At 41.9% G+C, this 25,110-nt stretch overlaps 6 protein-coding genes across 11 annotated transcripts in view; 4 read left to right on the forward strand and 2 right to left on the reverse strand.

Annotated features, from left to right (window-relative positions):
• LOC108037483 (protein vein) overlaps positions 1–4,109 on the forward strand; it is a 35,473-nt gene extending 31,364 nt beyond the window's left edge. The window contains exons 5-6 of one of the 4 annotated variants that reach the window (XM_044457744.1): positions 929–978; positions 4,072–4,109. In XM_044457744.1, coding sequence (XP_044313679.1) covers positions 929–978; positions 4,072–4,094 — 73 coding nt within the window. In that variant the 3' untranslated portion in view covers positions 4,095–4,109. Of the gene's footprint in view, positions 1–928; positions 1,595–2,712; positions 3,261–4,071 lie in introns of those variants that run through there. The other 3 variants (XM_044457742.1, XM_044457743.1, XM_044457741.1) reach the window with 3 other exon arrangements.
• Positions 4,110–4,535: 426 nt separating this feature from the next.
• LOC108037503 (mitotic spindle assembly checkpoint protein MAD2A) lies at positions 4,536–5,533 on the forward strand. The gene is made up of 3 exons (XM_017114079.2): positions 4,536–4,721; positions 4,802–4,948; positions 5,012–5,533. The coding sequence occupies exons 1-3, from the start codon at positions 4,649–4,651 to the stop codon at positions 5,413–5,415; spliced, it is 624 nt and encodes a 207-aa protein (XP_016969568.1). The 5' UTR covers positions 4,536–4,648; the 3' UTR covers positions 5,416–5,533.
• Positions 5,437–6,664, reverse strand: LOC108037501 (uracil phosphoribosyltransferase homolog). 2 transcript variants are annotated; one of them, XR_001768892.2, is made up of 3 exons: positions 6,335–6,663; positions 5,675–6,268; positions 5,437–5,595 (listed from the first exon to the last, which is right to left on the reverse strand). XR_001768892.2 is itself a non-coding variant. In XM_017114078.2 (2 exons), the coding sequence occupies exons 1-2, from the start codon at positions 6,559–6,561 to the stop codon at positions 5,725–5,727; spliced, it is 771 nt and encodes a 256-aa protein (XP_016969567.1). In that variant the 5' UTR covers positions 6,562–6,664; the 3' UTR covers positions 5,437–5,724. The 2 variants fall into 2 exon arrangements, 1 of the variants encoding a protein (XP_016969567.1); XM_017114078.2 differs by having other exon boundaries at positions 5,437–6,268; positions 6,335–6,664.
• Positions 6,665–7,419: 755 nt separating this feature from the next.
• Positions 7,420–20,165, forward strand: LOC108037490 (ribosomal protein S6 kinase beta-2). The gene is made up of 10 exons (XM_017114064.2): positions 7,420–7,983; positions 10,727–10,767; positions 11,403–11,529; positions 11,586–11,717; positions 11,781–11,914; positions 11,977–12,168; positions 12,254–12,344; positions 12,402–12,650; positions 12,718–12,825; positions 18,389–20,165. Exons 1-10 carry the CDS (start codon positions 7,873–7,875, stop codon positions 18,677–18,679), a joined length of 1,476 nt encoding a protein of 491 aa, XP_016969553.1. The 5' UTR covers positions 7,420–7,872; the 3' UTR covers positions 18,680–20,165.
• Positions 12,871–16,975, reverse strand: LOC108037489. Its single transcript, XM_017114063.2, has 3 exons — positions 15,680–16,975; positions 13,343–14,530; positions 12,871–13,281 (listed from the first exon to the last, which is right to left on the reverse strand). Exons 1-3 carry the CDS (start codon positions 16,116–16,118, stop codon positions 13,112–13,114), a joined length of 1,797 nt encoding a protein of 598 aa, XP_016969552.1. The 5' UTR covers positions 16,119–16,975; the 3' UTR covers positions 12,871–13,111.
• A 2,596-nt stretch (positions 20,166–22,761) lies between the features above and the next one.
• LOC108037485 (tektin-1) lies at positions 22,762–25,082 on the forward strand. Of its 2 annotated transcripts, none has more exons than XM_017114056.1 (4): positions 22,762–22,826; positions 22,940–23,120; positions 23,189–23,701; positions 24,344–25,082. In XM_017114056.1, exons 2-4 carry the CDS (start codon positions 22,948–22,950, stop codon positions 24,921–24,923), a joined length of 1,266 nt encoding a protein of 421 aa, XP_016969545.1. In that variant the 5' UTR covers positions 22,762–22,826; positions 22,940–22,947; the 3' UTR covers positions 24,924–25,082. The 2 variants fall into 2 exon arrangements, with proteins under 2 accessions (XP_016969545.1, XP_016969546.1); XM_017114057.1 differs by having other exon boundaries at positions 22,778–22,786.
• Positions 25,083–25,110: the final 28 nt, after the last annotated feature.

A 25,110-nucleotide genomic window follows, 5' to 3' on the forward strand; every position in this document is an offset into this window, starting at 1 on the left:
ACATTGCATATATATCTCCACGTTCTAATTCAGACTTATTTCTTAGTTAGGACTTCAGACTCTCTAGTGATTCCTATTCAAATTTCTTATAATTAACCTAACTAAAGATCAAAGTAATCCAGTCAAACCTTATTCATATAAGAAAAAGAAGAAACTTTAACGACTAGTTTTTCGCTGTGCACTCGCTGCATCCTGCCACAAATCCGAGCTAGACTCCTCGAAAGTGATCCCGAAACTCAAGTGGTTCGCTTGATAAACCTCTCATGTGACAGCTGATAAGACTGCGCCGCCGACCCCATCTAAATATATATCTTGTAATATTTTGGCATCGCATTACACGCTCGGAAACAGAGTAGGGAATGCTGAGGGGAATTACTGAGCGCAATTAAAAGGCCACAAATTTGGTGGCCGGAGAAGAGAACTCCACAAAGGCCCACTTGCAGCCGTGTGTGTATGCAATGTGAATAATGTCTTTCAGCGCCTCGTTTTATCTGGCGGTACGAGTGTGCACACGCAAACCGATTCGATTCGATTCGATTCGATCCAATTGGATCCCAAAAAAGCGCATTTCACTCGCTACCCTTGCGATGATCTCTTTTCCTTTTTTTATTCTTGGTGGAGGGGGCGTTGGGAAAAATCGATTTCCATTTCGATACCACAAACTGGCCGACCGACCTGCCCCTGCCGCACTTTCCCTAGCCACTTTCATTTTGCTTAATGCCACACACTTAATTTGTTTGTTCTTTTGTTTATATTTGACCGGATCTGCGAGTGGTCAAGTGAATGCTGCACCGCAGTTCATGGCCATTTTGCATTCGCAATTTTCCCCACTTGTGTATACCTTATATATTATAGTATGAATATTGAATATTAAACACGATTTGTACTAATTGAACTCTCTCTTTACCCATTCTCGTTTGTCTTTCAGTTGCCCATCCGATTACTTCGGCGAACGTTGCGAGAACAATAGCCCCGACAGTAGGTACAGCAATAGTAATCCCGAATCATGCGTAAATTATCATGGAGGTTATTACTGCTAAAATAGGCACTTCTATAGCATCGATTGTTTAACGTCGAGTCAAACGCGAGTTATGCACAAAACCGAAACCGAATCAAATTAAGCAAACCGAACTCAGTGCCCATACCAAAATAATGAATAACATAACATAAAATAATATAAAAGAACTAAACAGATCTACAAAGTACTACAAACTACAAACTAAAATAGAGAAAAGCAAAACCAGCGAAATTCCCATTGCACATTTCACAGCTATCCTTCCGCATAGAAGCTTTCTGAAAGGAAAGCTGAGAGAGAAAGTGAAATAAACCAAATATAGTTGATAAAGCGACACCTCCATACCCAATCACACAGACAGAGAGTACAAATACAGTATGCAGAATCGGACCCAAAACGTAACTCCAGACACCTATTCACACTCCACAACACACCACACCACCCCCTGCAATCAGTCACTTTGAAAACGACGAACTAAAAGTTTTATTAGAGAACACATTCCAAAAAGAAACAACGTAAAGTCTTAAAAACGAAAACAAAGAGTAAACAAAATAAATAACTAACCAAGTTGTTCATAATATTTATTATTTTGTAAACTAAAATCACATTAAGAGCAATAATTAAAAACGAGAATAATCAAATAAATACGAATAAAAACAAAGGGTGCTATAGAAGGTTTATTTTAAATAGTGTTTACATAGGAACTTAAAATATTTTCAATTCACTCATCACACAAACCACACCAACCAACACCACAAGTAAATGTAAAAAAAAAAAACAGCAAAACAAAACAAAATTATCAAGCAACTCGGACGGACGGACAAGAGGACAGGCGAACGAACAAGCGGACAAGCGGACAATTGGACAAAAGGGACATTATCCCCACTAGAGTACTGATAAACTTGTCGAATCCTTTGGCTCAGCCCACGTTTACTCACCCCCACACAGAAGATATGAATATCCAGATTTACGATAACAATCAACAGAGGCTCTCTTAAGTTAGATACACGAATATCCACACGCATAAACGCTGGCAAGTTCGCCAAAAAACACTCACCCACAAAAGCCAATGTACTGACTAAACAATTGAAACGGGAACTGAATTTTGTTTTGTTTTCGATGTAATTTTTGTAGTTTGCAAATATTTAAAACAAACCACATTCAACTACTCTCCAACGAATAACCCATTATACTTTATGATTTGCAATTCATTTTATTTACTACTCGTTATTAGACATTAACACGTGGCTGTAGATTTTGACAAACCAAAAAAAAAAAAACACCGGAAGATCCCAATTCAAATCAAACAAACCAACAATTTCATTCTGCTCCTTGTTTACTTTTATTTGGTGATTGTTTTTTTTTTGTAATTTTCTCTTGACTAATCTCCTGCGTTTCCGATTTGGGTAACACTGTTCACTATTACTTCCTTAGTTTGTGCTCGTCTCCTTCAAAAAAATTCACAGCAAAGAGAGATCTTGAGCTCGAAAGAACCAGAAACACACATTTCCAAGTGGTTCTTGCTGAAGGCCTGCTCTTCAACGTCCCATGCATGGAACTCTTTCCTTCGAGAGCGCAATTTAATGCTTGTAGTTGCCCCTTTTTGTGGAAATGGTGTTAGTCAGCTTTTAGTTAACAGTAAATGAAGAACTGAAAGATTAATTTTTAATTTTATTTATAATTTAATCTCTTCACAGATATTTTGTTGCAATCTACGGCCAAATACATACCTTAAATAACGTCTATTAATGCATAGAATTTTGTTTCATTATTTTTATGATTTTATAAACAAAACGAAAAACAAAAAATCGAAACTCCCTGCACTTCAAAACGTCGACAATTGTAATTTTTTACTATTTTAAAAAAATAGAGAACTTGTTGCACCACCGCAGACCAAGTCCAAGACCCACAACCGTTCTCAAAGTTTGCAACTACAAAAAAAACACAAATCCGAAACAGAAAACTTTTCAAAATTCGTACGATTTCCCCAGACCAGAGTTCCTTCTCCCCGAGCGAAAAGTTCCAGATCCAGACTGACTTTAGCTACGTTTGTTTTTGTGCACGGTGACAGAATATTTGAAATGTATAAATCTTAAATCTGAACAGAATTATTTATTTATTGTACGAAAGATGATCGAAGTTTAAAGTTCGAGAGGAAAGCATTACCGATTCGACCCTGACTCTGACACTGTTGCGCTTTTGTTTTTGTATCATAGACAATACTCTTGAAATGAGAACAAAGGTTGACGTAGCCGAGAACTTTGTAATAAATCCTGTAAATAGCTCTCGTTTTAACTAACGATAAGTTTTGTGTACATTTCAACTAAGTTAATGCAAGCCCTTCTTTAACCATAATTTATTGTATTTAATTACACCTAAATTAAACGTAACTCTAGCTTTAAGCTTACACACACACCCCACACACAAACACTATAAAGCTACTTAATTTCGAAATATTATTTTATTTGTCCTCGTTTTTGATTTGCGTAATTTTAACACCAAAATATGTAAAATGGCAAATTAGTTATTTTTTATCGCAATGTGTATGTTGACATCAGTTTGTATGGCTAGGCGTAAAGGCGAGAAAGTGCGTAGAAATTATTTTCAATTATTTTAAGTGGCAAATTTTTTATATATTTAATTATTGAAAGATTTATACCAAAAATACCATGTAAAGTTTAATTTTAATTTAAAACAAAACATTAAACAAACAAAAACGAAAAAAAAACAAAAACAAACAAAACGATGCGTAAGAAAAAAATTTAATTAAAAACTTGCAAATAATTCACATTAAAAAAAAAAACGATTGCTTTTTGATTTGGTCTGATTTCCTCTTGTTGTTTTCCTGTGGCTTCTTCTACTTTGTTTACGATTGATTTTGGTTTGATTTTATTGATTTTCAATCTGCTTTTGCTGCTAATTTTCCTCACACAAACTACAAATGAGAGGGCAGCCAGCAAAGCTCTTACAAACCGAGCCCGGTTTTGGATCATTTAAATTTACTAGGCACTCGATTTTTTTGGCTAAATCAAAGTATCGTTTTGGTCTTTTGACAGGCAGCCTATTCAGCATTCGATGAACCGGAGGAACCTTGCCTAGCCGAACCACGCGGAATTACTTTTGCGCGCAAAAATGGATCTCATGCTTAGTTTTAGTTTACACGAGGATGGCCAATAAAATTCTGAATTTGTTGCAATCAAGAGATTTGGTGTTTTTCTAGTGGAGTAAATGTTTTAAATTCACTTTTGCGCCCAAAAATGGATCTCATGCTTAGTTTTAGTTTACACGAGGATGGCCATTAAAATTCTGAATTTGTTGCAATCAAGAGGTTGGATGTTTTTCTTGTGGAGTAAAGTGTTCGTTTAAATTTCCCGCCTCACAGCCATTGCTTGGCAGCACTGGTCTATGTTTGAATTTAGTGATCCAGCCCTGGTTACGGTTAAACGTCGATCTGGCAACTTTACATGAATAGTATTTAAATCGAGGACTTTGGTATATTCTTAATGCCGTCTGGTATTTTACGTCTATACCAACGCAGTCACACTGTCTACAACTGCTTTCAAAAATAGCGGCAATTAATCGCAAATTATTCATCAAATTTGGTAAAAAGTCGTTTGTTTCATTAAAAATAACATGTCAACGGCTCAAGCAACCAAGAACTGCATCACACTTAAGGGATCCGCTCAGATTATTGCGGAATATCTGAGTAAGTAGAGCGCAAAAGCTTGCAATCCGAAAGAAGCCCGCCATTGAAGGCGTCTAATTTGTTTTTTTTTGCCAACATAGAGTATGGAATCAATTCTATTTTGTTTCAACGAGGCATTTACCCAGCTGAAGACTTTGACAACACCCAACAATATGGACTGACCATCTTGATGTCAAAGGATCCGAAGATCCAGACATTTTTGCAGAACGTGCTCAGTCAAACTGAAGGTGAGTTTTCCCCAGTAACTCTAGAAAACTTTATAATGGCATTCTTCCTCTTAAATTCCCCAGAATGGCTTTCAAAAAACATGATCAACAAGATCTCCATGGTCATCACAAATGCCCACACCAAGGAAGTGCTTGAGTGCTGGGACTTCAAGATGCAGGCCGAATTGGGCGACGGTGAAAATACTGATCCCACCAAGCTCACGACCACCAAGGAGCTCGCTCGCATCCAGAACGAGATTCGGGACGTGATGCGTCAGATATCGGCCACCGTAAGCTATCTTCCACTGCTCGACTGCATCTGCACCTTCGACGTCATGATCCACACTCTGCAAAACACCGAACTTCCGGCCAAATGGGACGAAACGGGTGCCATTATCATTCAGAATGCCCAGGCCGTCCAGCTGCGCTCCTTTTCCACCGGACTCCACAAGGTGGACACCGTGGTCAACTACAAGATGAGCTCTTAGCTTCGAAGTCCCACCATCCAATCGTTTTAAATATTTATTCATTTCCTATATATACAATAGTGCGTAACGAACGTAACGTATTTGAGAGTTGCATTAAAACCCAGTTGTGAAAAGCTAACAGTTGCTAAAGTAGTTTGGTAGACCGCTGGGCGACGCCGGTTTTGTCGTTTCAAATGCCATCTGGAGGACGAAACAAAGAGAGAGGAGCACACGTTAGTGGGGCGAAGGCGACAGGCGATTGTCTGTGGGAGACAGCTACCTATCCTAAGCAGCGCTTAGTCGTCAAGTCTGCATGACAGTTCCAAATCTCTAGTCTGTACCGAAGTATTTCTGCCCAAAGTGATTGGGGGCCACCGGGTGCAGCTCGGAGGTGAGGATCTTCAGCTTGGGGAAGGCATTCACGACGGTGCGGGCGGCCATGGGAGTACAAAACAGATTGGACAGGATGATGCAGCTCTCGGGGACTCCGTGTTCCCGCAGCACGTTCACCGCCTGCAGCACAGTGTTCCCAGTGGACATGATGGGGTACATCAGCAGTACCTGCCTGCTGCCAATGTCATCCGGAAAGCGGGCATACACCACACGAGCTTCATGGGTATTGGCATCGGATTCGACCAGGATCTTGCCAATGCGAATGGAGCGACAGCAGTCTCGCAATCCTTGCTCCATGGCCTCGCCAGACCGGATGATGGACACTCCACAGTTCCCGGAGCGGTACTTCAGGCCCTCGTATATGGCTCCAGTGGGCGTCTCCACGTCGCAGTGGGTGTATGGCAGCTGGTTGAGGGACTCCTCGATCACAAGGCGAATCAATCGGTCGGCATAGAACTTGAAGTCGCTGCGGGTGGTGTTTCTGTGGTTGTGGAAATTCGGGATTGGTAGAGGACACGACTTTTGACCCACTTTCAGAGCCACCTACTTGTCGCGCAGAATGGTCAGCAGCTCGGCCACCTGCGAATTGCACTCGAGGAGCTTCAGGTTGCTCCCGTACTCGGCCAGGATTTCCTCCGATGTGGCAGCTGGCACAACTGCGTGGGTGGTTCGCGTGGAGGGTTGCTCAGCCTCCTGGACTTCCTGCTGCGGCTGCTGGTCCGAGGCGCTGCTACCCTCCTCTGAGCCATTGCTGCTGGGCGAGCCGGTGCACATAATTCGGTCTTTTAATTGCTATTTCCTTCTAAATAAATTAATAAAATAATATTCACGTTAGCCTTTGTTGTTCTAGCGCGTGCCCTAAATTAGAGTGACCATGAATCGCACAATCTCTGGGCGCAAAGGCATTGCCAACGGTTTCTTCATTTCTTTTCAAAATATATTCGTTTTTCAACAATTTAAAGGACAGGACCTGACCTGACCTCAAGGTGTTTTCGCAAGAAATTTTCTGGAAAAAACCCTCTAAGTACATAGTGTGTATAATTAAGCCAGCACGGCCTTTATTCACGCGATTCCAGACCGTGTTTACCTGGAAAGAGTATTTAGGGTGTTTCAGGTAGCCTCCATTGTGGCTTTGCCACAAATTCGCAGAAAATTGGTTAAACCAGAGACCCTAAAATCCCACTTGGAAATGTAATTTAAGCTAAGTAAAATTAGTAGTGTACGAATTTAGTTTAAAGAAAATGTTGTGAATTTATCCATCTAATAAGTATTAACTAACAAATTATTCCAAATAAATTAATAAACAACTTATAATATGAACAATTCAATAATAAATTAAATAGTCAAAACTTGAATAAGAAATTAATACATATTTATGGCTTAACTATTAGAGCTACCAAAATAAAATCTCACCCAAATCAAACAGTGTTTTTATTAATATATTATTATTTTACATATATTTATTAAAAATTTACAAAAACATTAAATTTTGACCAGCAAAATAGTAATTAAAAAATACCGAACCGTTTCTAGCGTTGCCAGACCCTTCCGCTTTGCGATGATTGTGGTACTATCGCGTTTTCGCAACTATCGCCTGACACCTTCCGCGGCCATTTTTAGTGTCTGCTCGCTCGCGCGTAGCAGGTAGCCACCGTCTGGCCACTCTAGCACATCACCTCGTGTTCACTCGCAAACAAAGAAAAAGTGCATTTTAATTGCTGATTACTGCATTGCGATTTGGCGTTCGCGAACAATTGCGTATAACTGGCGGATCAGCGACTTGAAGGGCGCGCGTGGGCAGGATATACCTATAAAGATATCAGTGTGCGTGTGTGTGGGTGCGTGGTGCGTGCGTCGCAGTTGTGTTGGTTCGTGTCCCCCAGTGTGTGTGTATTTGTATTACCATTAACTAATAAACAATAACCTTCGGGCCACGAAAGCTACGAAATCGGCACTGCTGTTCCATCTGAACCAGCCACAACAAAAAAGAGGAGACTAAAGACCAAAATAAAACACTTCCGCCCCGCCAGAGGAGCGCCCAGTTCAGGAGCGGAGCAGCGGCGATCCATTCACATCCACACCACAATGGCGGACGTAAGCGATCCCAGTGAGCTGTTCGACCTGGAACTCCACGACCTGGAGCTGCAGGACGACAAGGCCCGGGATTCCGACGACGACAGGATCGAACTGGACGACGTAAGATAGTCACATTCATACCCTACATAAACTACGCAGCAACAATTTCCCCCACACACAGTCGGAATTTCCCTCTTTGTTTACCTTTTCTGCTTTGTCTGACAGTTTTCCTTTCGGTCGTCTGGGCATCCCAAACCCAATGCCATCCACACCCCCTTCTCATAATTTATCCACACACCCTGCAAAACTCGGCTTATCTGCTGCGCAAATGTCTGGCGTCATCCAGCCGTAGATTATTCAGCACGTACACTCATTATACGGAAATTTCCCCACGATCCACCATCCAAATCCTCTTTATGAAACCATTGCTGATATTGGCCAATCGAAGTAATGTCCTTCAAAATAATCAGAACCAATTACCCGCCACACTCCATAGTTCTTAACCCCCTTTTCCCCCACATTTCGTCCCTGACTAAAATGCAACAACTGCGAAGGTAGAGGAAAAAGAGACGGAAGAGTCTAAACTTCCACTTAGAAAACGAAATTCCTTATCAGCGGGCAATATAAAATTAGAAAATGAGAAAAACCTCACCGCGCTGATAAGAGAACACAACAAAATGTTTGAGAGTAAGCAAGCGATCGAGTGATCGTGCCATACTGAAATATTTAGGGTGCTCCACAGAACCAGTCGTAACTGCAATGCAGTCAGTATAAAAAGACGGAAATAATATATGTACAGAATTAGCATATGTTTTAATGCTATAATTTTTAGTAATAAAATCCAAGTTTATGTTAGAATTTTTCGCTTGAGATCATATAGTGCCGTTTGCTAGATTTATGCAAGTTTTATAATCCCTTTGCAGTAATTTAAAACCATCAATTTTGCTATAATTATATTCACATACTACATACATGGATAGTTTATAAAATGTTACACAATGGTAATGCATAGTTTCACTAACTTAACCTACTTTAAAAATAGCCATAGTCTAAAAATGACGGAATATTTGTATAGTAAATATTTGTATAGTAATTAAACCGCAGATGGACTTTCATCGTCAATTTGTAAATTTAAATTCAAAACAGTATTAGTTTTTAAAGGTCATACTAAGTCCAAAATCATTTAAAAATTAGTAATAAAATCGTTAGTTAAAAAAATAATCTAGGAATGCCTACATCTGCTAATTGTTGAGAAAATAAAAAATCAATTAAATTTTTAGAGTCAAATTTTAATATTTCCTACAATTAGGTAGCACTTAAATATTCGAAAGATTTAAAATATCATATTCAAAACTTATCTAATATTTTTTTTCTTCCGTATATGGTCTGTTTCTTTCGTGTTTGTAACACCCCTTGTATATTGTAACTTTGCGTTCTGGGGGAAATCACAAAGCGGGAACACCCTTTTTAATGCCCGTTCTTATCAAATCTCCCCCCCCTTCAACGACTTGTCGAATGTAATTTACGCAAGCGCGCAAACCCCTTCGCCTATCTATCGAATTTGTGTGAGCGCTATAAATTATGATGGATTCGTTAATTGGAATTCACCGCCAACGCTGACGAGGTGAACCAGTTTTTAATGTGCTGCGCTACGAGCTGTCGAGATGCCGATGCCGAAGCCGCCATTCAATTGAACTTTAGTCAAAAATGTTCTATACAAATTTTAGGCATGACGAGAGCGGCGGCTGCTGATTCTTCTGCCGCCCCTAACTGTGGCCTTCCCCCGGTTGGAGCGACCGCATCTGGGGGCAGGAGGAGGATCCGCTGGGGCGGAGGAGCAGCGCCAGCATCGCCGGCAGATTATTTGGCATTGTTCCGAGTTCTAAATTTAGTTTGTCATTAAAGAAAAGGTGTGTGTGCGTGCGGAAAAAGTATGTCTGTGTGAACGTCTCTCTCTTTCTCTCTGTGTAAATACCTCCGTGTGAGTGGGCAGATCGAAAGGGGGAGAAATTCACTGGCGTTACAGACTCCAAAGGCGGACAGCATGCAAGATCCAAGAGCGAGACCCTGTCTGTCCCTATGCGATCTCTCCATTCATCGGAATCTCCCTCTGCTTAAAATATATCGTGAAAGTAGGGTAACATCGAATGGGGATTGAGGCTGCAACATGCAAAGATTTTAGTGGGGAGGAAATTTAATACTAGAACTGCAATCATTTGGTTTGTAAAATTTATTAGTTTACTCCTAGTTATAAATGCACATATTTACATTTGTTTTAATAAGAAAATCTATTGCCGGTAAATATTGTGTTTTAACTATTTTCTAAATCCGCTGATCGTAAAGTAACAAATCGCGAAACTCCGGCATGTCTCACTAAGAGAAGGTGGAGGCCAGCTATTGAGCGGAACATGATTATTCGGTCTGTATTTGATAAATAGATCAAACATTTTTAAATTGAACAATTATTAAAAAAATTAAAGTCGATGTGATAATTATTGTCACATATCACTGGTGATCACTGATCATCATATTTTAGGATTTCTATCAACAATTGTAAAGGAATGTTGTGTGATTCACAAATGTCTGTAATTTATCCGTAAACTATTTACTTTTTTGTTAAACCAAACAAATTACTGCTGTAAAATACTGCTTCCTAGTATTCTTAACATTAAACTTAAGTCGTAGAGCGTTAAGTCTTCGTAGATACAATCTGCTGTGTAACTTTCCCTTCTGCTGTTTGGTCTCAAGTTCGCAATAACTATGATTAATTGTTTATTTTTCGCATGTATTCCGCTGGCAGTTATGCTTGAAAGTAAGCGCCATCTCACTCACACCCCCTCTCCGTATCTTTTCTCGTTTGCAGGTTGACCTAGAACCGGAATTGTGTATTAATCTGCACCAAGAGTGAGTAATGCCAGTGTTATGTCGCTACATTGGAGGACGTGACTGTGGACTCTAAACGCGGGGGAGAGAGGGGGCTAGATCGAACCGAACTTCCTCTGCAACCAGCTGAGCAGATAAAAATCGTATAAAGCCGGGCAAATGAGCAGCCTAATTGCCAATTATCAGTTCGGACTTGTTTACACACTGGGAACGCCGGCAGTGGCAACATCTGATTGATTTGGCTTAGAGGCTGATCCCGACCAGACGCACTACACCTGCTCGACTCCGGACGACGATAAGGGACCAATAGACGGACGAACGGACCGGGCACAGAAGTGTTTACAACTGCTATTGACTACCAACAAGCTGTCACTCGGCCCCTGGCCGCCTCTTCAATGAGCCAGCTAGTTCGGTCTGTAAACAAGACTCACGGCAAACACTCGACGGCAATAATAGGAGAGATGGCTGGTTGGGAGGGAGGAGCGGGCCAGAATGGAGGTGACGATTGGCGCGTGCACGCCATGGGATTTATTTATAGCACGTGGGCTGCTTCTTTCCCACGCTAGCCGACACAGACGCAAACACCATCGAACAGAAGACAACAATTAAATCAGTCCCCTAACCCCAATTCCTAATTCCCTATTCCCAATTAACAGCACTGAGGGCCAGGAGACCATACAGCTCTGCGAGGAGAATGTCAATCCAGGTAAAATAAAGCTGGGACCCAAGGACTTTGAGCTCAAGAAGGTCCTCGGCAAAGGTGGCTATGGCAAAGTATTTCAGGTAAGTTAGAGCTCCCTCCAAGTGATCACTAATCACTAATAATCTCGCCATTTTAGGTGCGCAAAACCGCTGGACGAGATGCCAACAAATATTTTGCCATGAAGGTGCTCAAAAAGGCATCTATAGTGACCAATCAAAAGGACACAGCGCACACGCGCGCCGAGCGCAATATACTCGAGGCAGTCAAGGTTCGTTCAGTTCAGGATTATTTTTTGATATCCCTCTAATCTGTATTTATTTATGCCCCTCAGCATCCCTTCATAGTGGAGCTGGTCTATGCCTTCCAGACAGACGGAAAACTATACCTAATACTTGAATATCTGAGCGGCGGCGAGCTGTTCATGCATTTGGAGCGCGAGGGCATCTTCTTGGAGGATACCACATGGTAGCTATTAAATAATACAAATAATATAAAGTCATTTACTAATATTTCACTTTGCTTTTCAGCTTCTATCTAAGCGAAATTATTTTGGCCTTGGGCCATCTACACAAACTGGGTATCATCTATCGCGATCTGAAACCCGAGAATATACTGCTCGATGCACAGGGACATGTGAAGCTCACTGACTTCGGTCTGTGCAAGGAGCACATACAAGAGGGTATTGTCACCCACACCTTCTGCGGCACAATTGAGTACATGTGCGTGCGCCCGCAAGCCTTTTTCTATTGTTTTCCCTTGGGAATGACAGAATTTTAAAATAATTTGAGTTCGCTTTGTTTGCAGGGCACCTGAAATCTTGACCAGAAGTGGCCATGGCAAAGCAGTCGACTGGTGGTCATTGGGCGCTCTCATGTTTGATATGCTTACAGGAGTCGTAAGTTTACGGAAAAGGAGTTTTAGAAACCCGAGTATAATAACTGATATCGTTTAGCCACCTTTTACCGCCGAGAACCGAAAGAAGACCATCGAGACCATTCTTAAAGCCAAGCTCAATCTGCCAGCCTACCTCACACCCGAAGCCAGGGATCTGGTACGTCGCCTGATGAAGCGTCAGGAGCCTCAGCGCCTTGGCAGCGGTCCCGAGGATGCGGCGGCTGTTCAAATACATCCCTTCTTCAAGCACGTCAATTGGGATGATGTGCTTGCCAGACGCCTCGAACCGCCTATAAAACCGCTCTTGGTAAGCCGCTCTATCTTGGCGAATAATTTAGACAAACTAAATTCTAATCCATACATTAAACCAACAGAGAAGCGAGGACGATGTCTCACAGTTCGACACGAGATTCACAAGACAAATTCCAGTGGATTCCCCTGATGATACGACGCTGAGCGAAAGTGCCAATTTAATTTTCCAAGTGAGTAGATAAAATAAAATGGGAAAAATTCAGAGAATAGTAACTTTTATAAGATATGTTCTAATGTAATATGTAATTAGTTCAAATTTATAATAGGGAAAATATTTCCTAGTTTCAAAACAACAAAAGAGATATGTTTTCCCTTAGTTCAGCAAAGAAATCTAGAATTTTCGTTTACTATTATTTCATTTTTAATCTTTAAGGGATTTTTTGGGTGGTTTCACAATAAATACTTTACTATACATTAGTCTAAGGTTAGGCAAGGCCCCCTTTTCCGAATAAGTCATCAGCGATAGTCAGCGCCGCATTGAAAGTGGGGTTCCTTGAGCGGAATTCCCGTTGGACCGTCCGTAAACTCACAGAAATTCAAACCGATTCGCCGAAAAGGATGGCAATTGCTTTTGGGATTGCCCCACTTGCCACGATACGTGAGCCAATCGGGAACCAGTGACCGACCTTTTGGGAAAAGTAAAACTGGTCAGTTCCGAAACAAGAAAATAATAATGGCTTCACTCACCATACGATCTCAAGTTCTCATAACTTATGTCCACAGCCTTCCAAGTGTTCCATGGCGTACCAAATCCGTTGATGTCATAAAGGCGCGCTACTTTGACAAATCGATGTTTTCCCGGAGCTGTCCAAAGACCATGCGAACCCTTAGCTGCAAACAGAACCGGATGGTTCTTGAATGTCGTCACTGTTTTTGGGAAGTTGGGTCGCTGCAGGATTCCCTTACGCGTCTCCTGGCGGCGGAACTCAAAGGATCCCGTCAGCCGATTATAGCTGTAATAGGCACCCGCATCGTGGGCGGAAACATACATGGCCTGCGGTTCGGCATCCCCGTTAAAATACAGGCTCATGTGTTCCCAATCGCCCACATGACTACCGATGTCCTTGCGATTTCCCAGACAATATCCATACACAGCAGGAAAGGGAATCCTTCCAAGTGGACCCAAGCTTACGGTGCACATGGTTTTACCCTGGCTGTAGGGATAAAACATCCAGTAGGTTACATGAAAGCCTGGCAGCTTGCCCTTTCCTGTATTCGCCTCCTGTTCCGGTGTCTGGCCAACACTGTTCTCCTCCAGATTGTCATCAGGATCGGTTCCACCGCTAAACTTGACGTTATCCGCGAGGTTGGCGATGAAATTGTTTACTGGCACTCCGCCTTCCGGCTCCGGTTCTGGATCGGTCTCTTTTTGGGGCTTCTGGGACGGCTCCATCACCAGTTCCTCGTACTCGTTGAGTGAATTGTACTTTGGAGCTGCCTGTGCCTCTCGTTTAACTCGCTGAAAAAGTGGAAACAGTCTGGACGATCTCCGTACAGTGTCATTGCGTTCCTCGAGGGGATCAATGGAGACGGGAATATAAGCAGCTCGTGTGCTGACGGGCGGAGGACTCTGCACTACTGGTTCCCTCCTAGAAGGACACATGGTGACCACTCCATAGATGGGCACCGGTTTCTCATTGGGATTCCGACCATACAGAAAAGATTTGTCGTTCTCCAGCAGCTCCTGGATTTCGTTGTTTGTGACCAGGTGGGATTTGGTTGAATACTCCCTGAAAGGAACTCCCGGCCGGAAGCTGCGGCTGTCCTTGTCCATTGGGTGGACATACTGCAGAAACTCCTCCACGCCAAGCGGCATGAATTTCTCCTCCGGCGCCAGCCAAACGATTGGGGCCCACTGTTTGATCAGGCGCTCGACTGCAATGAGATGGAAAGGCCCCAGATAGGCTCGGTTAGCACGGCTTGCTTCGTTTTTAATTAGCGCCCCCCGCTCCGCTCGGAATTACCCAACAAGTTCGGCCATTGGCCTCCCCATCGCCCCCTTTCTTTGGCTCTAGACTAGCTCTGATTTTCGTTTTTCAAATTCAAGTGTAATAAATTTCACTTTCACACTTGAGGCGCGGCCATCAAGTCGACTTGGCTAGGTGCTTCTCCCGCTCCACTGCCCTTACTGCCGGCCCGAAAAGCGTCAATTCGGTAGCGGTAATGTTTGTTATGGCTAATTCGCAAAATTTAACGCCACCCGAGGTGAGCTTACTGTTCGTCCGACCACCGCTGTTCCATATAAATACGCACTTGGAGACCCACCTGATGAGCCGACTCCCTGGCAATAAGCGAGTGCCAAACGATGAAGTCGTTCAACTAAATCGTGATGGAAATTTCTCTTGGTCACACCAACAAAACAAATTAGTAGGAAGTGTAAATAGTGAAGGAAAGTGTCATTACGCTGACCTAACTTGTAACATAATTGTTCTAAATTTGTAGAGTAATTTAAAATTAGTAAGATAAACACTGAGGGCGTCAGATTTTCTACATAATTAAACTTTTTGTAAGGGAAAGTGGCAAGGCCCTTAATCTAAACATAATGGCTTTAACTATTTCACGTCTCTGAACTATCGGAGATTGCTATGAACAATTTATTGAATTTTAATTTTAATTTTTCCGCTATAAAAGTGACAATATTTTTATTACCAACAATGTAACAATTTAAATCCTCTTGAACATGTCACCATTAGATTTTTAATTCGCGAATGCTTCAAACGTGGTAGATTATCGATTAGCAATATTTATTGTTTTCTCCGAATACTCCTTACCCAATGTTTCCTAAAAAAAATTCCTTTTTCTTTTACCAAAATTTAACTACCAAATAATAACAAAATATACAAATAAACATATTACTGACAAATAAAATGAATTGCCATTGGAAATAAATTTTGCCTGAGGATGCAAGCTTACGTGTTTTGTAATTCATTCAGACCCCAATCGTGGTAGAGTATTGATTAGCAATATCCATTTATGTTTGATGCTGCTTCTCTCGGTTTTTTTTTTTTTTTTGTTGATGCATACCTACTTCTTTATCTAATGCCGATATATGTGCATATTGCAACGTTGGTTGCTGTTGCTGCTGCTGCTGCTCCAAGGAGGCGGGACCTGCAGCATCATTGTTTTGGACGTTGTGTGTCATACTGTTGGCATTGCTGCTGGTGTTGTCGATGAAAGTGGTGGTGACACCATCTGAAGTTGCATTCACAAGTCTGATGTTGCTGCTGGCAGGAGATATTGCTGCTGTTGTCGCCGCACCACTTGCTGGCAGCAATTGCTGTTGCTGTGGCTGCTCTACCAGCAATTGATGCTTCTGTTGGTGCGGCTGCTCTACCAGCAATTGATGCTGTTGTTGCAGCTGCAACACTTGCTGTGGTTGTTGTGGCTGCAGCGCTGCCGCACAGAGCAGCGCTGCCAGGCAATGCAACAACGAAAGTGAATTTATTTTCAACTGCTTGGACATTTTGTCCGCTTTGATTTTCTTTTATATATTTTGGCTTTTTTTTTTTTTTGTGGCCAGTCTTGGTTAGTGTTTATTTATTGGCTCGCCCGGTTGTTTGGTTGTTTGGCTTTTAGCCACGAGTCACGAACAAAGCGTGGCTTTTGTGTTATCGGCTCGACCGTGTTGTTATTATTTTCACACAGCTCGACAGTTTGCCAATTTTGCTCATAGATTGCATACACATTTTTCGTTTATTGTGGTTAGTTAGCGCATTTATGTATCTTTTATTTTGGGTACTAATGTTGCGCAATGTTAGTTATAACCAATTTAACACTTCCGCGCACCAACAGTTTGAGCTGCACTGCGAACGCTCGTTCTTGTCCCAGTTTTGTTAGCAAAAACTCAAAGAGATTGAGTGAATTATGCACGTGCACGCATGCGCGCTGAGTTTCTCTCTCGCTTTTCAGCTGGTCTCGTTGCCCTTCAACTGGTTTTTGGGTCTACCAACTGGTAATCCCGATAGCCCTGAACCACCTCCGATGACAATGCACGCTGGCCCAGAATCAATGTCAGCGCATTATGGTCGGTGAAATGCGTCGATTTTGGCCAACTGACTGGCTGGCTTGCAAAAACCAAATGCTTATGAGCTGTGGGTCTAGGCCTTTCTCCAGCTTGAATTTTCTACCACGAGGCACGAAAGTTACTCCCAGTCGCCTTGTTTTGGGTTCGTTTTCTTTCTTATTTTGCTTTCTGGCTGAGACTCGAACCGCTTGCTTGGGTGTCCGCACGCTTTGAGCGTTTCTGTGAGACTGGCGATGAGTGCAGCCAAGTGGCCAAGTCGGTGGATTTGGCTCGCAGCTTTGGCTTGCTGGGCTCGGCTCGCTCTGGCTCTAGCTGCGCTGCATTTTAAGCCAATTGCTCACCGAACACCGCTCCTCTACAAATGCTCTTTATCCCTTCTCTCTCTTTCTCTCGGCCGCTTTTTGTTTTATTTGTTTACAAACATCTGAGTCCGTTTAAACCAGCTGAGTCGAACGACCCTTGAGCTGCTTTCGTTCGGCGTTTTGGGGCTCGCTAAGCTGTGTAAAGTTTGTTTTGCTTATGGCCTTATTGGATTAGTGGGCTAAAAGTGAAGTAAATATTGCCTAATTAAGGTTTAGGAGTCTTTGGACAGCCGGAAAGATTCAGGTTTATAAACAAGTTGGGTAATAGGTGTAAACAAGTTCAGAAGCTTTCTAAAATGTTGCTAAAACGTTAAACAAATACATTTTTTGTTAAATATTAATGCCACCTATTAATTTGGGTTACTTGTTTAATTTTACTCGGATTGGTTTTTACAAAACTCAATTCCCCTATATGTATAACCTGGTATAATGGACCATATTTTTAATTTTCAACCCAAACCAATTATACATAATTCCGTAACCTTGCACTGATTAAAGAAAGTAGTTCTTATCAATATTAACATCTGATATTTGGCTTTGAAAAAAAACTGGTTCCCTCTACACAAACTCTTTTACCAAAAGTTTGAGAAGAACTGTTTCTTTCGGTTAGCTCATCGAGCACATTGCTACTAATTACTTAATGATGCTTAGCCAATCATCACGTGAGAGCTCCAGGTTTCTAAAACCGTACTGCGAAGCGGATTTATTTCGCACCTGATTGAAATCCAAACTGGGATTCAATTAGAACTTTATAATGGATAATGGAAACTTTCTCATCGCCTCGCTGCCTCGCTCGTCGCACCTCGAATTATTATGCCTTAGTGGGTCAGCGCTCGATCGCAGTTCCAATTAACGCGACGGCGCTCTCACGTACATTTCACCTGGCAGCGACAGGTGCCTCTGCTGCCCCCTGCAGTTCCTCCTCTAAATCCATAGCCACGCATTTGTGTCCAGCCTCCGTGCCGCGGGAATTTACACAGACGCACGGCAGCCGGCGGCTTTTAATTATTTTATTGCATTTGCCGGCGGATTTCGTCAAGGCATATATATTTAATTAATATCTCTCCACGGCGGGTCTGGAAAATTATGTAAAATGTGTGTTACATGGAGCACAGCTCAGCCAGCCGGCTTGCATAATCCCTGCTCCGAAAGCCAGTGGGGGCATTATTAGTATTCAAGACGGGAATCGGATCGAATCGAGCTGGACTACCGAGTGTAGTAGTAGTTGCCCGATCCGATTTCAATTGCACATACACACCGCCGAACAAGTGGGTCAGGGATTTGGGGGGATAGAGTCACACTCTAAATGGCAAGCAACTCAAGGTTTGATTTTGTTATTTTTCGCAGGGTTTCACCTACGTAGCGCCCTCGATACTGGAGGACATGCATCGGGCCAACCGGATGCCGGCACGCTCCCCACGACGTACACCTCGCCAGCTGCCGGATAGCAGCTTCCGGCTACAGTTCCCATCGGCCAATGTGGGGGCTAATGCTCCGATGGCCATGCACGGTCATCCGCAGCGATCCGGAATGTTTGCTAGGGCCACACCACCCCACCATATGCAGACATTTGCGCCACGCCCCTCGCCGGCGCAGGACGAGATGATGGACGTGCAGCAGGGTCTGCCGATGGTCTAAAGGCTGGAGCGGTCGCTTCCCAACCAACCCATCCCGTCCCGTCCCACCACCACCACTCCCTCTTCCTTCCCAAAAATCAGAAATTGACAGTTACTATTATGACGTATGTGGAGTGTGGACTTGGTTAAGGATACGGAATGAGCCGGACGATCACGAGGAGTAGGCGGAGCAGCAGGATGAGCAGCAGGAGGAGCACATGAACTCTGTGTGCGGAATTGTTTTTGTTAAAGAGAGCGCGCACGGATCGTGCTATTGGATGATTATGAGAATGAGCATGTCGAGGCAGAAGATGATTGTGCTACGCCGAGACGAGCGTTCGTTTTTGGATACACCTAGATACTACAGTTAGAGACATCCACATAAACATATGCTATAGCTATTACTATATACACCTAGAGAGATGGTAGGCGAGATCGCAACCCAACCCGTAACCCCCAACCCTAAACTTATCCGTGTTTATGTATAAATATTATACTTACACTTATTTTTTATATAGGCAAAAAGGTTTACACAATTTAGTTCAAATGTACACGCAACACTTTAATTTCTTTTTACACTTATTTAACTCCAGTTGAAACAGACAGCAGACCATTTATATTACGAAGAAAGTTCTGTATTCGCGAGATAGCTCTATATAAAGTATATACACATGAATCGTGTGAGTTCGTGACTTAGAAATTTATTTCAGTCCCAACCACATTAATCAAGTATAATTACTCTGGCTAGAAAAGTTCTTTAAAGCTTTTTTTTAATTGTTGTCGAACAGTTTTCCAATTGTTTTTGTCATTTCAAACACCTTTAGTAGGCATATAGTGACGTTAGCTATTAGGGACAACTGCAGCCTAGCCACAACACAAACTTAAATGAAATGTAAATTATAAACTAAACTAGAACATAAAAGAAGAATAAACTATAAAATAAAATATATAAAGTATCAGGTTTCCCAGCTCGATTATAAAAAGTGACCCGACTTAGGGCCTAACTTGCTCGCATAGCCAATTTGTATTCAATAACTACCCCCAGAAGAATTCTCCCTCTTTCGTAGTCAGCCCCAAGAATTGGTCTAATTCGATTTCGGTTGCATTTCTGAATTCAAGCTAATAAAAAAAACAAAATAATACCGCGTACTGAGAAGCTAAACGCTGCCACAACAAAAAATCCCAAAAAAAAGGGGTGATCTAAAAGAAATGTATACAATCGATTTATGTACTTTGGTTATATTCCGTTTCAGTTCCAATCTGAATCATATTTTTTGTATTTGCCTAAGGAACGAGAAAATAGGAAATGTCTACATAAATATAAAAGCAAAAAAATTACGATGTCAAATATAATCAAAAGGTGCTTTGAATTGTTTAAAAAGACAAGACAACTACAGAATAAAAACGGAAATAAAACGGAAAAGAAAACAAGAAAAACTATGGAAAACGAAAGCGACTAAAACCTAAATACTTATAACGGTTATGTGTATAAAGAATATTTATATAAACAAAAAATAAATACCTCAAAAGCAATTATTTTTGTTACAAGCAGCTAAAAAAGTGTGCGATGCAAATAAAGAACTTAACAAAATGATAAACTACCAACTAAAGTACAGAAACAAAAAACTATTAACAAAATAAATCGAGAAATTAGGAAACAGAATATATAAAAACATATATTTTTTTCATTATACACTTATTTCTTTGTGTTTGGTTTTGTTTACTGCTAAATGTATTTTGTATTTAATTAAACAATCATTTTTAATATGTAAGAAAAGAAAAATCCAAACAAAAACCAAAAATGAAACTGTTTTCATTCGTGGAAGGAATGTCTTATTTTTATTGTTAGTAGACATAACAGGGCAATGTGCTAAAGCCAAGAAAAATGTATAAACAAAAGAAAGAAAATATCGACGCGGAAACGGCAGAGAATAACTATCGAACAAATACCCCAAAATGATGAAACACTGCCTACACACAAGAGGAAACAAGAAGTAACAAAAAACTAGCAACAAATTATTACCAACTACAATAAACAAACAAATCGCAAGTAAATGAATTTAAACCAGACCCAAGACCAAGGGCGAAACCAAACACCAGAAACACTAAATGCAGAGAGTTACAGAATTTCGTAGATAGCCAAGTTAACCAATTGAAACAGATCCTCCATCACAGATCGACCTACCTACCGATCAGTCGATCGATCAGTGGTTATGTTACCAAGGTTTAGCACCAATAATTGAGTTCAGGCCAAGTGCCCCAAAAAACTGTACAGTCCAGCTAATTGAACCAAGTAATTAACCGATTCCGCATTGTACTTATCCGGGTGGGTGGGTGACTAGGAAGTAGAGATAAAGCCAGAATAGAATTTCAAAGTTCACTGTTAATAAACCATAAACAAAAGCACAGAAACAGCGAGACAACACAAGGCTTAATTATAGTTATTTCGTAGGAGGTGCTGTCCTATTGGGGGCGTCGCCACATCTGTTGACAGCCCACCAAACTGGGCCTAATTGCATACCAAAATAACCAAGTCGATAAAGAGTTCTGGACGAGCTGCCATAAGCCATAAGATCGTTGAAGCCAAACGAAACCCGAAACACGGAAATCCAAAACAAAGAGCGAAACATTATAACGTCGACATCCAGAGATCCTAGTTAATTAAATTGTAAATTTCTATCATTTAGCTGTAAGCGCAGTGCGTATATACGACTATGTGGATATAAAAGATGTATATGGCAAATGTGTATCGTAATATATTAAAACTTAATTTTACAAAAAAAATCGAAATACGTTTGGATTCACTCGAAAGCTTTGAGAGCTTTCAAGTTGGGAATTTCTTAGCTGAATTCCCCAGCAAATGGGGGCTCGTCAGCGCTTTTCAAACTGTGCTAATGGAACTATTGTTTAAATGTGTTGGTTTGAGAACCCCACAAGACCAGGTTTTAAAATTTAAAACAGGTTTGCCTTACTAGAATTTTTTTTTAGTGATTTAAACTTACTAAAAATCAATTTTTCTAAATAAATGGTATAAAATTAAAAATAAACTTAGGCTACAATAATTTTCCTAAAACTAATTTATATATTTTCTAAAATTTAAATTACTTTAGATAAAAAACTAAACAATTTATTTTCCTAGAAACCACTCCTATTTTTTTGTGGTTATTAAACCTATCAGATACACTTAAACTGCTAGTTCAAATGCCAAACCAATCATTGACAGTTCTTTATTTTTAGTCTTTCCCACTTACTCACGCAAATGGCATGGATTAGCATAATTAATGCCAAAAACTTGGCAATAAAGTAAAAAGTATGAAGAAACAGCTCAAGTCAAAAAACGAAGGCGCAAAAGCGAAAGTATGTTAGCATAAATCGATCAAGAAGGAGCTGCTGGCTCAAGGGGACTCCCCCAGGGCATAAAGCTATTTATAGACATGCCGTAAGACGGGACCGCAAGGTGCAGGAGCAGCTGGCGGAGCCGCCGGCGACTCCTTTGGCGGATTTCAGCTCCGTGTGCCCAATTGGACTGACTGCCAGGTGACACACGGCACAAGCGCATTGGACAAGCACATGCACAGGAACGGATGAGACTAGTACACCGAAAATAAAGTATTTATTAAATTATAGGAATATAATTCTATCGCTCAATATCATATAAATTATCACAAAAAATTTAAATTTAATTAACATTTTATATTTTTTAATATAGTATTTTACTACCATTTCAATTTCATTTTAATATAAAAAATGATTTTAGAATATTTGCTTTAGAAAACTAGAAGGAATCATTTCATATTAAATAACTTTTAAGATAAACAAGGTTTTCGGACTTTAAAAAAAACGAATATTTTCTAATATCTAGAAAATATTTATTGTTTTATGCTTAATTATAAAATATTTTTGGACATGTGGGTATTAGGTTAAATACTATATTTTCGTATCGTGTATGTTTAAGGATATTCGGTGGGGGGATAAGCAACATAACAATAAATACCGCTAGGCAACCGTAAATTCCCTAGCATGAATCGATTTAACGAAGCCCCTGGGAGAGGAGGGTAGGCCACTCAGGTCGCCAGCGACTCTCCTCCGACTCCGGCTGAGATTCCGAGCCAGGCAGCCATCCAGCCAGGTACACATAATTTCCTGCCCGGTCTCGAGAAGTGTGCCAGGTGGGGACAATCGAGTGTAGAGATTTTGCAGTGACAGTTACACTTTTTACCAAGAGCTTCTTGTATATTATTCCTTTCTTACGCAATCTTAATCCAATTCAATCCAATCCCAGCGAGAAAGATGTTGCCCAATCTGAAATCTCGCCGCATCACGGGCCTCCAGCTGGCCGGGAAGCATCTGGGCCCGGTGGCCAAGTGCCCGCCTAGATATTCCGAGGAGGACTGGGACTATAACAACAAGATCAAGTTTCGGATCACATGCGACCAGGAGAAGCTGGCCGAGCGGATCGTGGAGTGAGTATATCGGGAGTGAAATGGGATCCCTGGGAGCGGATTCAAGTTGGTGACCCTTTTTTACCCAGGGAATCGCGTCGTGTGGTGGACGAGACAAAGGACACCACCAAGAACTGGCAGCGCGAGGTGGAGCATCATATGCGCGAGCGGACGAGTGAGATCCGTTTCCTGGTGGACGAGTTGAATCGCCAGAAGAAGACCGCCGCTCTGGAAGATGAAGCCCTGAACACCTATCGCAACCGGGTGCTGAACTGTATTGAGTTCCTGAAGGACAAGTCGCTGGCCATCTGCAAGCAGTGCCTGATCCTGCGAGAGGGCAGGATCGGGGTGGACCTCTGCGACGACGAGGTGGACCGCTCGCTGCGCCGCGAGCTGAAGGTGATCAAGGGCTGTCAGGGATTGGCCGATGCCGCCCTGAAGGAGGCCGAGGAGCAGATCCGCAAGCTGCGCGCCGCCATCTATCTGCTGGATCAGGATCTGGCCGCCAAGGACAAGTCGCTGGCAATCGATGAGAAGAACTTGAAGCTCAAGGAGTTCCAGCACGACCTGGCGAAGGGTCAGGATTTGTCCAAGCAGCACTGGTAGGTCACAAAGGGCTTACTTAAATCACGATGTTTCACTGAGTTTCAATGGTCAATTGTGGAATATTTGTGACCATTTTACAATCAACTGTGTTAAATTTTGTTTGCTAGCACCCTCGGGACATTTCTAAAAAATATTTATAGTTTAGTTGAAAGTGAACCACGCAGATTTACACTTTAAATAAGAAATTCTTCTATTGATACTTTTGTTGATATTTTTGTGTCTGACCTAAAAGTTCAAGCGATATGCTCATAAATTTTATTTAAATACAGCTATTTTTTCCTGTTTATGTTAAGGATATATTAAGAGAGGTCAAATCTAAAAATTTTATTTTTCTGGTTTTACCAACTGAAATTTCTATAAAAATGTTCTAAGCCGTTTTTCCAATTGGTACGGTTTTGACCTAAAATGAACAGGCTTTACTCCTAGAAATGTATTTCCAGGATTGGTAGTAGTTTTTTATATATATAAAATTGAGAAAGGTCAAATCTAATAATAAGACCACAGTTTCCTAGGTAATATTAGACAGAATTATATCGAGACTACTTTCCAATAAGTGATTTATTTGCACCTTCATATAAATCGACCTGATAGTTGTCATGGCTCCCTAACTTTCCCTATGTGTCCACCCCCTCCTCCAGCCAATTCTCACTGACCGAGTGGCAGGCGCAGACGTACGAGAATCTGGAGGCCAACGCCAAGGCCTTGGTGTCCGCCGGACAATTGCGGGCCTACATCGACTTGCTACTGAAGCAGGTGTGCGAGGACATGCAGAACCAGACGGACAGGACCAACGAGGCCTTCGAGCGAAGGATCTCGGAGACGAAGCACGTGAAGCAGTGCCTGGAGAACAAGCACAAGGACACCATGGACCACATCCACCAGGTGCAGCGCAACATGACCGAGCTGGAGAAGGAGATGATGGATAAGCAGAGGGCCATTACCCTCTGCCAGACGAGGCTGAGCAATCGCGCCCACCGTCCAGGATTGGAGCTAACCTGCGACATGGTCCAGGACGCGCTCTACAACGAACTGCAGGCCCTGAAGGCATCCGTCTGCAAGCTCAACCAGAAGCTGAACGAGAACAAGGCCTCGATGCGATACCTGATGCACGTCCAGGTGATGCAGGAGGAGGAGATCAACATCAAGGCGAACACCTGCAAGATCGACGAGGTCGACTGCATGACTCTGCGACAGGCCCTCAAATATCAAACCTTTTAGTCGGGCAGCACTACTTCCAGTACCGCACCCCAGTAGTCGCCATCAGCGTCCCGCACGCAGCCCAGCCACCATTAATCAAATTAGATGCATGTGCATTTCGTGTTCGATCCCAAATTACTTAATAAATTGAAATTCACTTTCGATTTCCAGTTACCAAGAGACTATGTTGTGATTTGGGGGTTTTTAA

The sequence above is a fragment of the Drosophila rhopaloa genome, unplaced genomic scaffold (assembly GCF_018152115.1).
Source record: "Drosophila rhopaloa isolate 14029-0021.01 unplaced genomic scaffold, ASM1815211v1 contig_163, whole genome shotgun sequence".
NCBI classification, from domain to species: domain Eukaryota; kingdom Metazoa; phylum Arthropoda; class Insecta; order Diptera; family Drosophilidae; genus Drosophila; species Drosophila rhopaloa.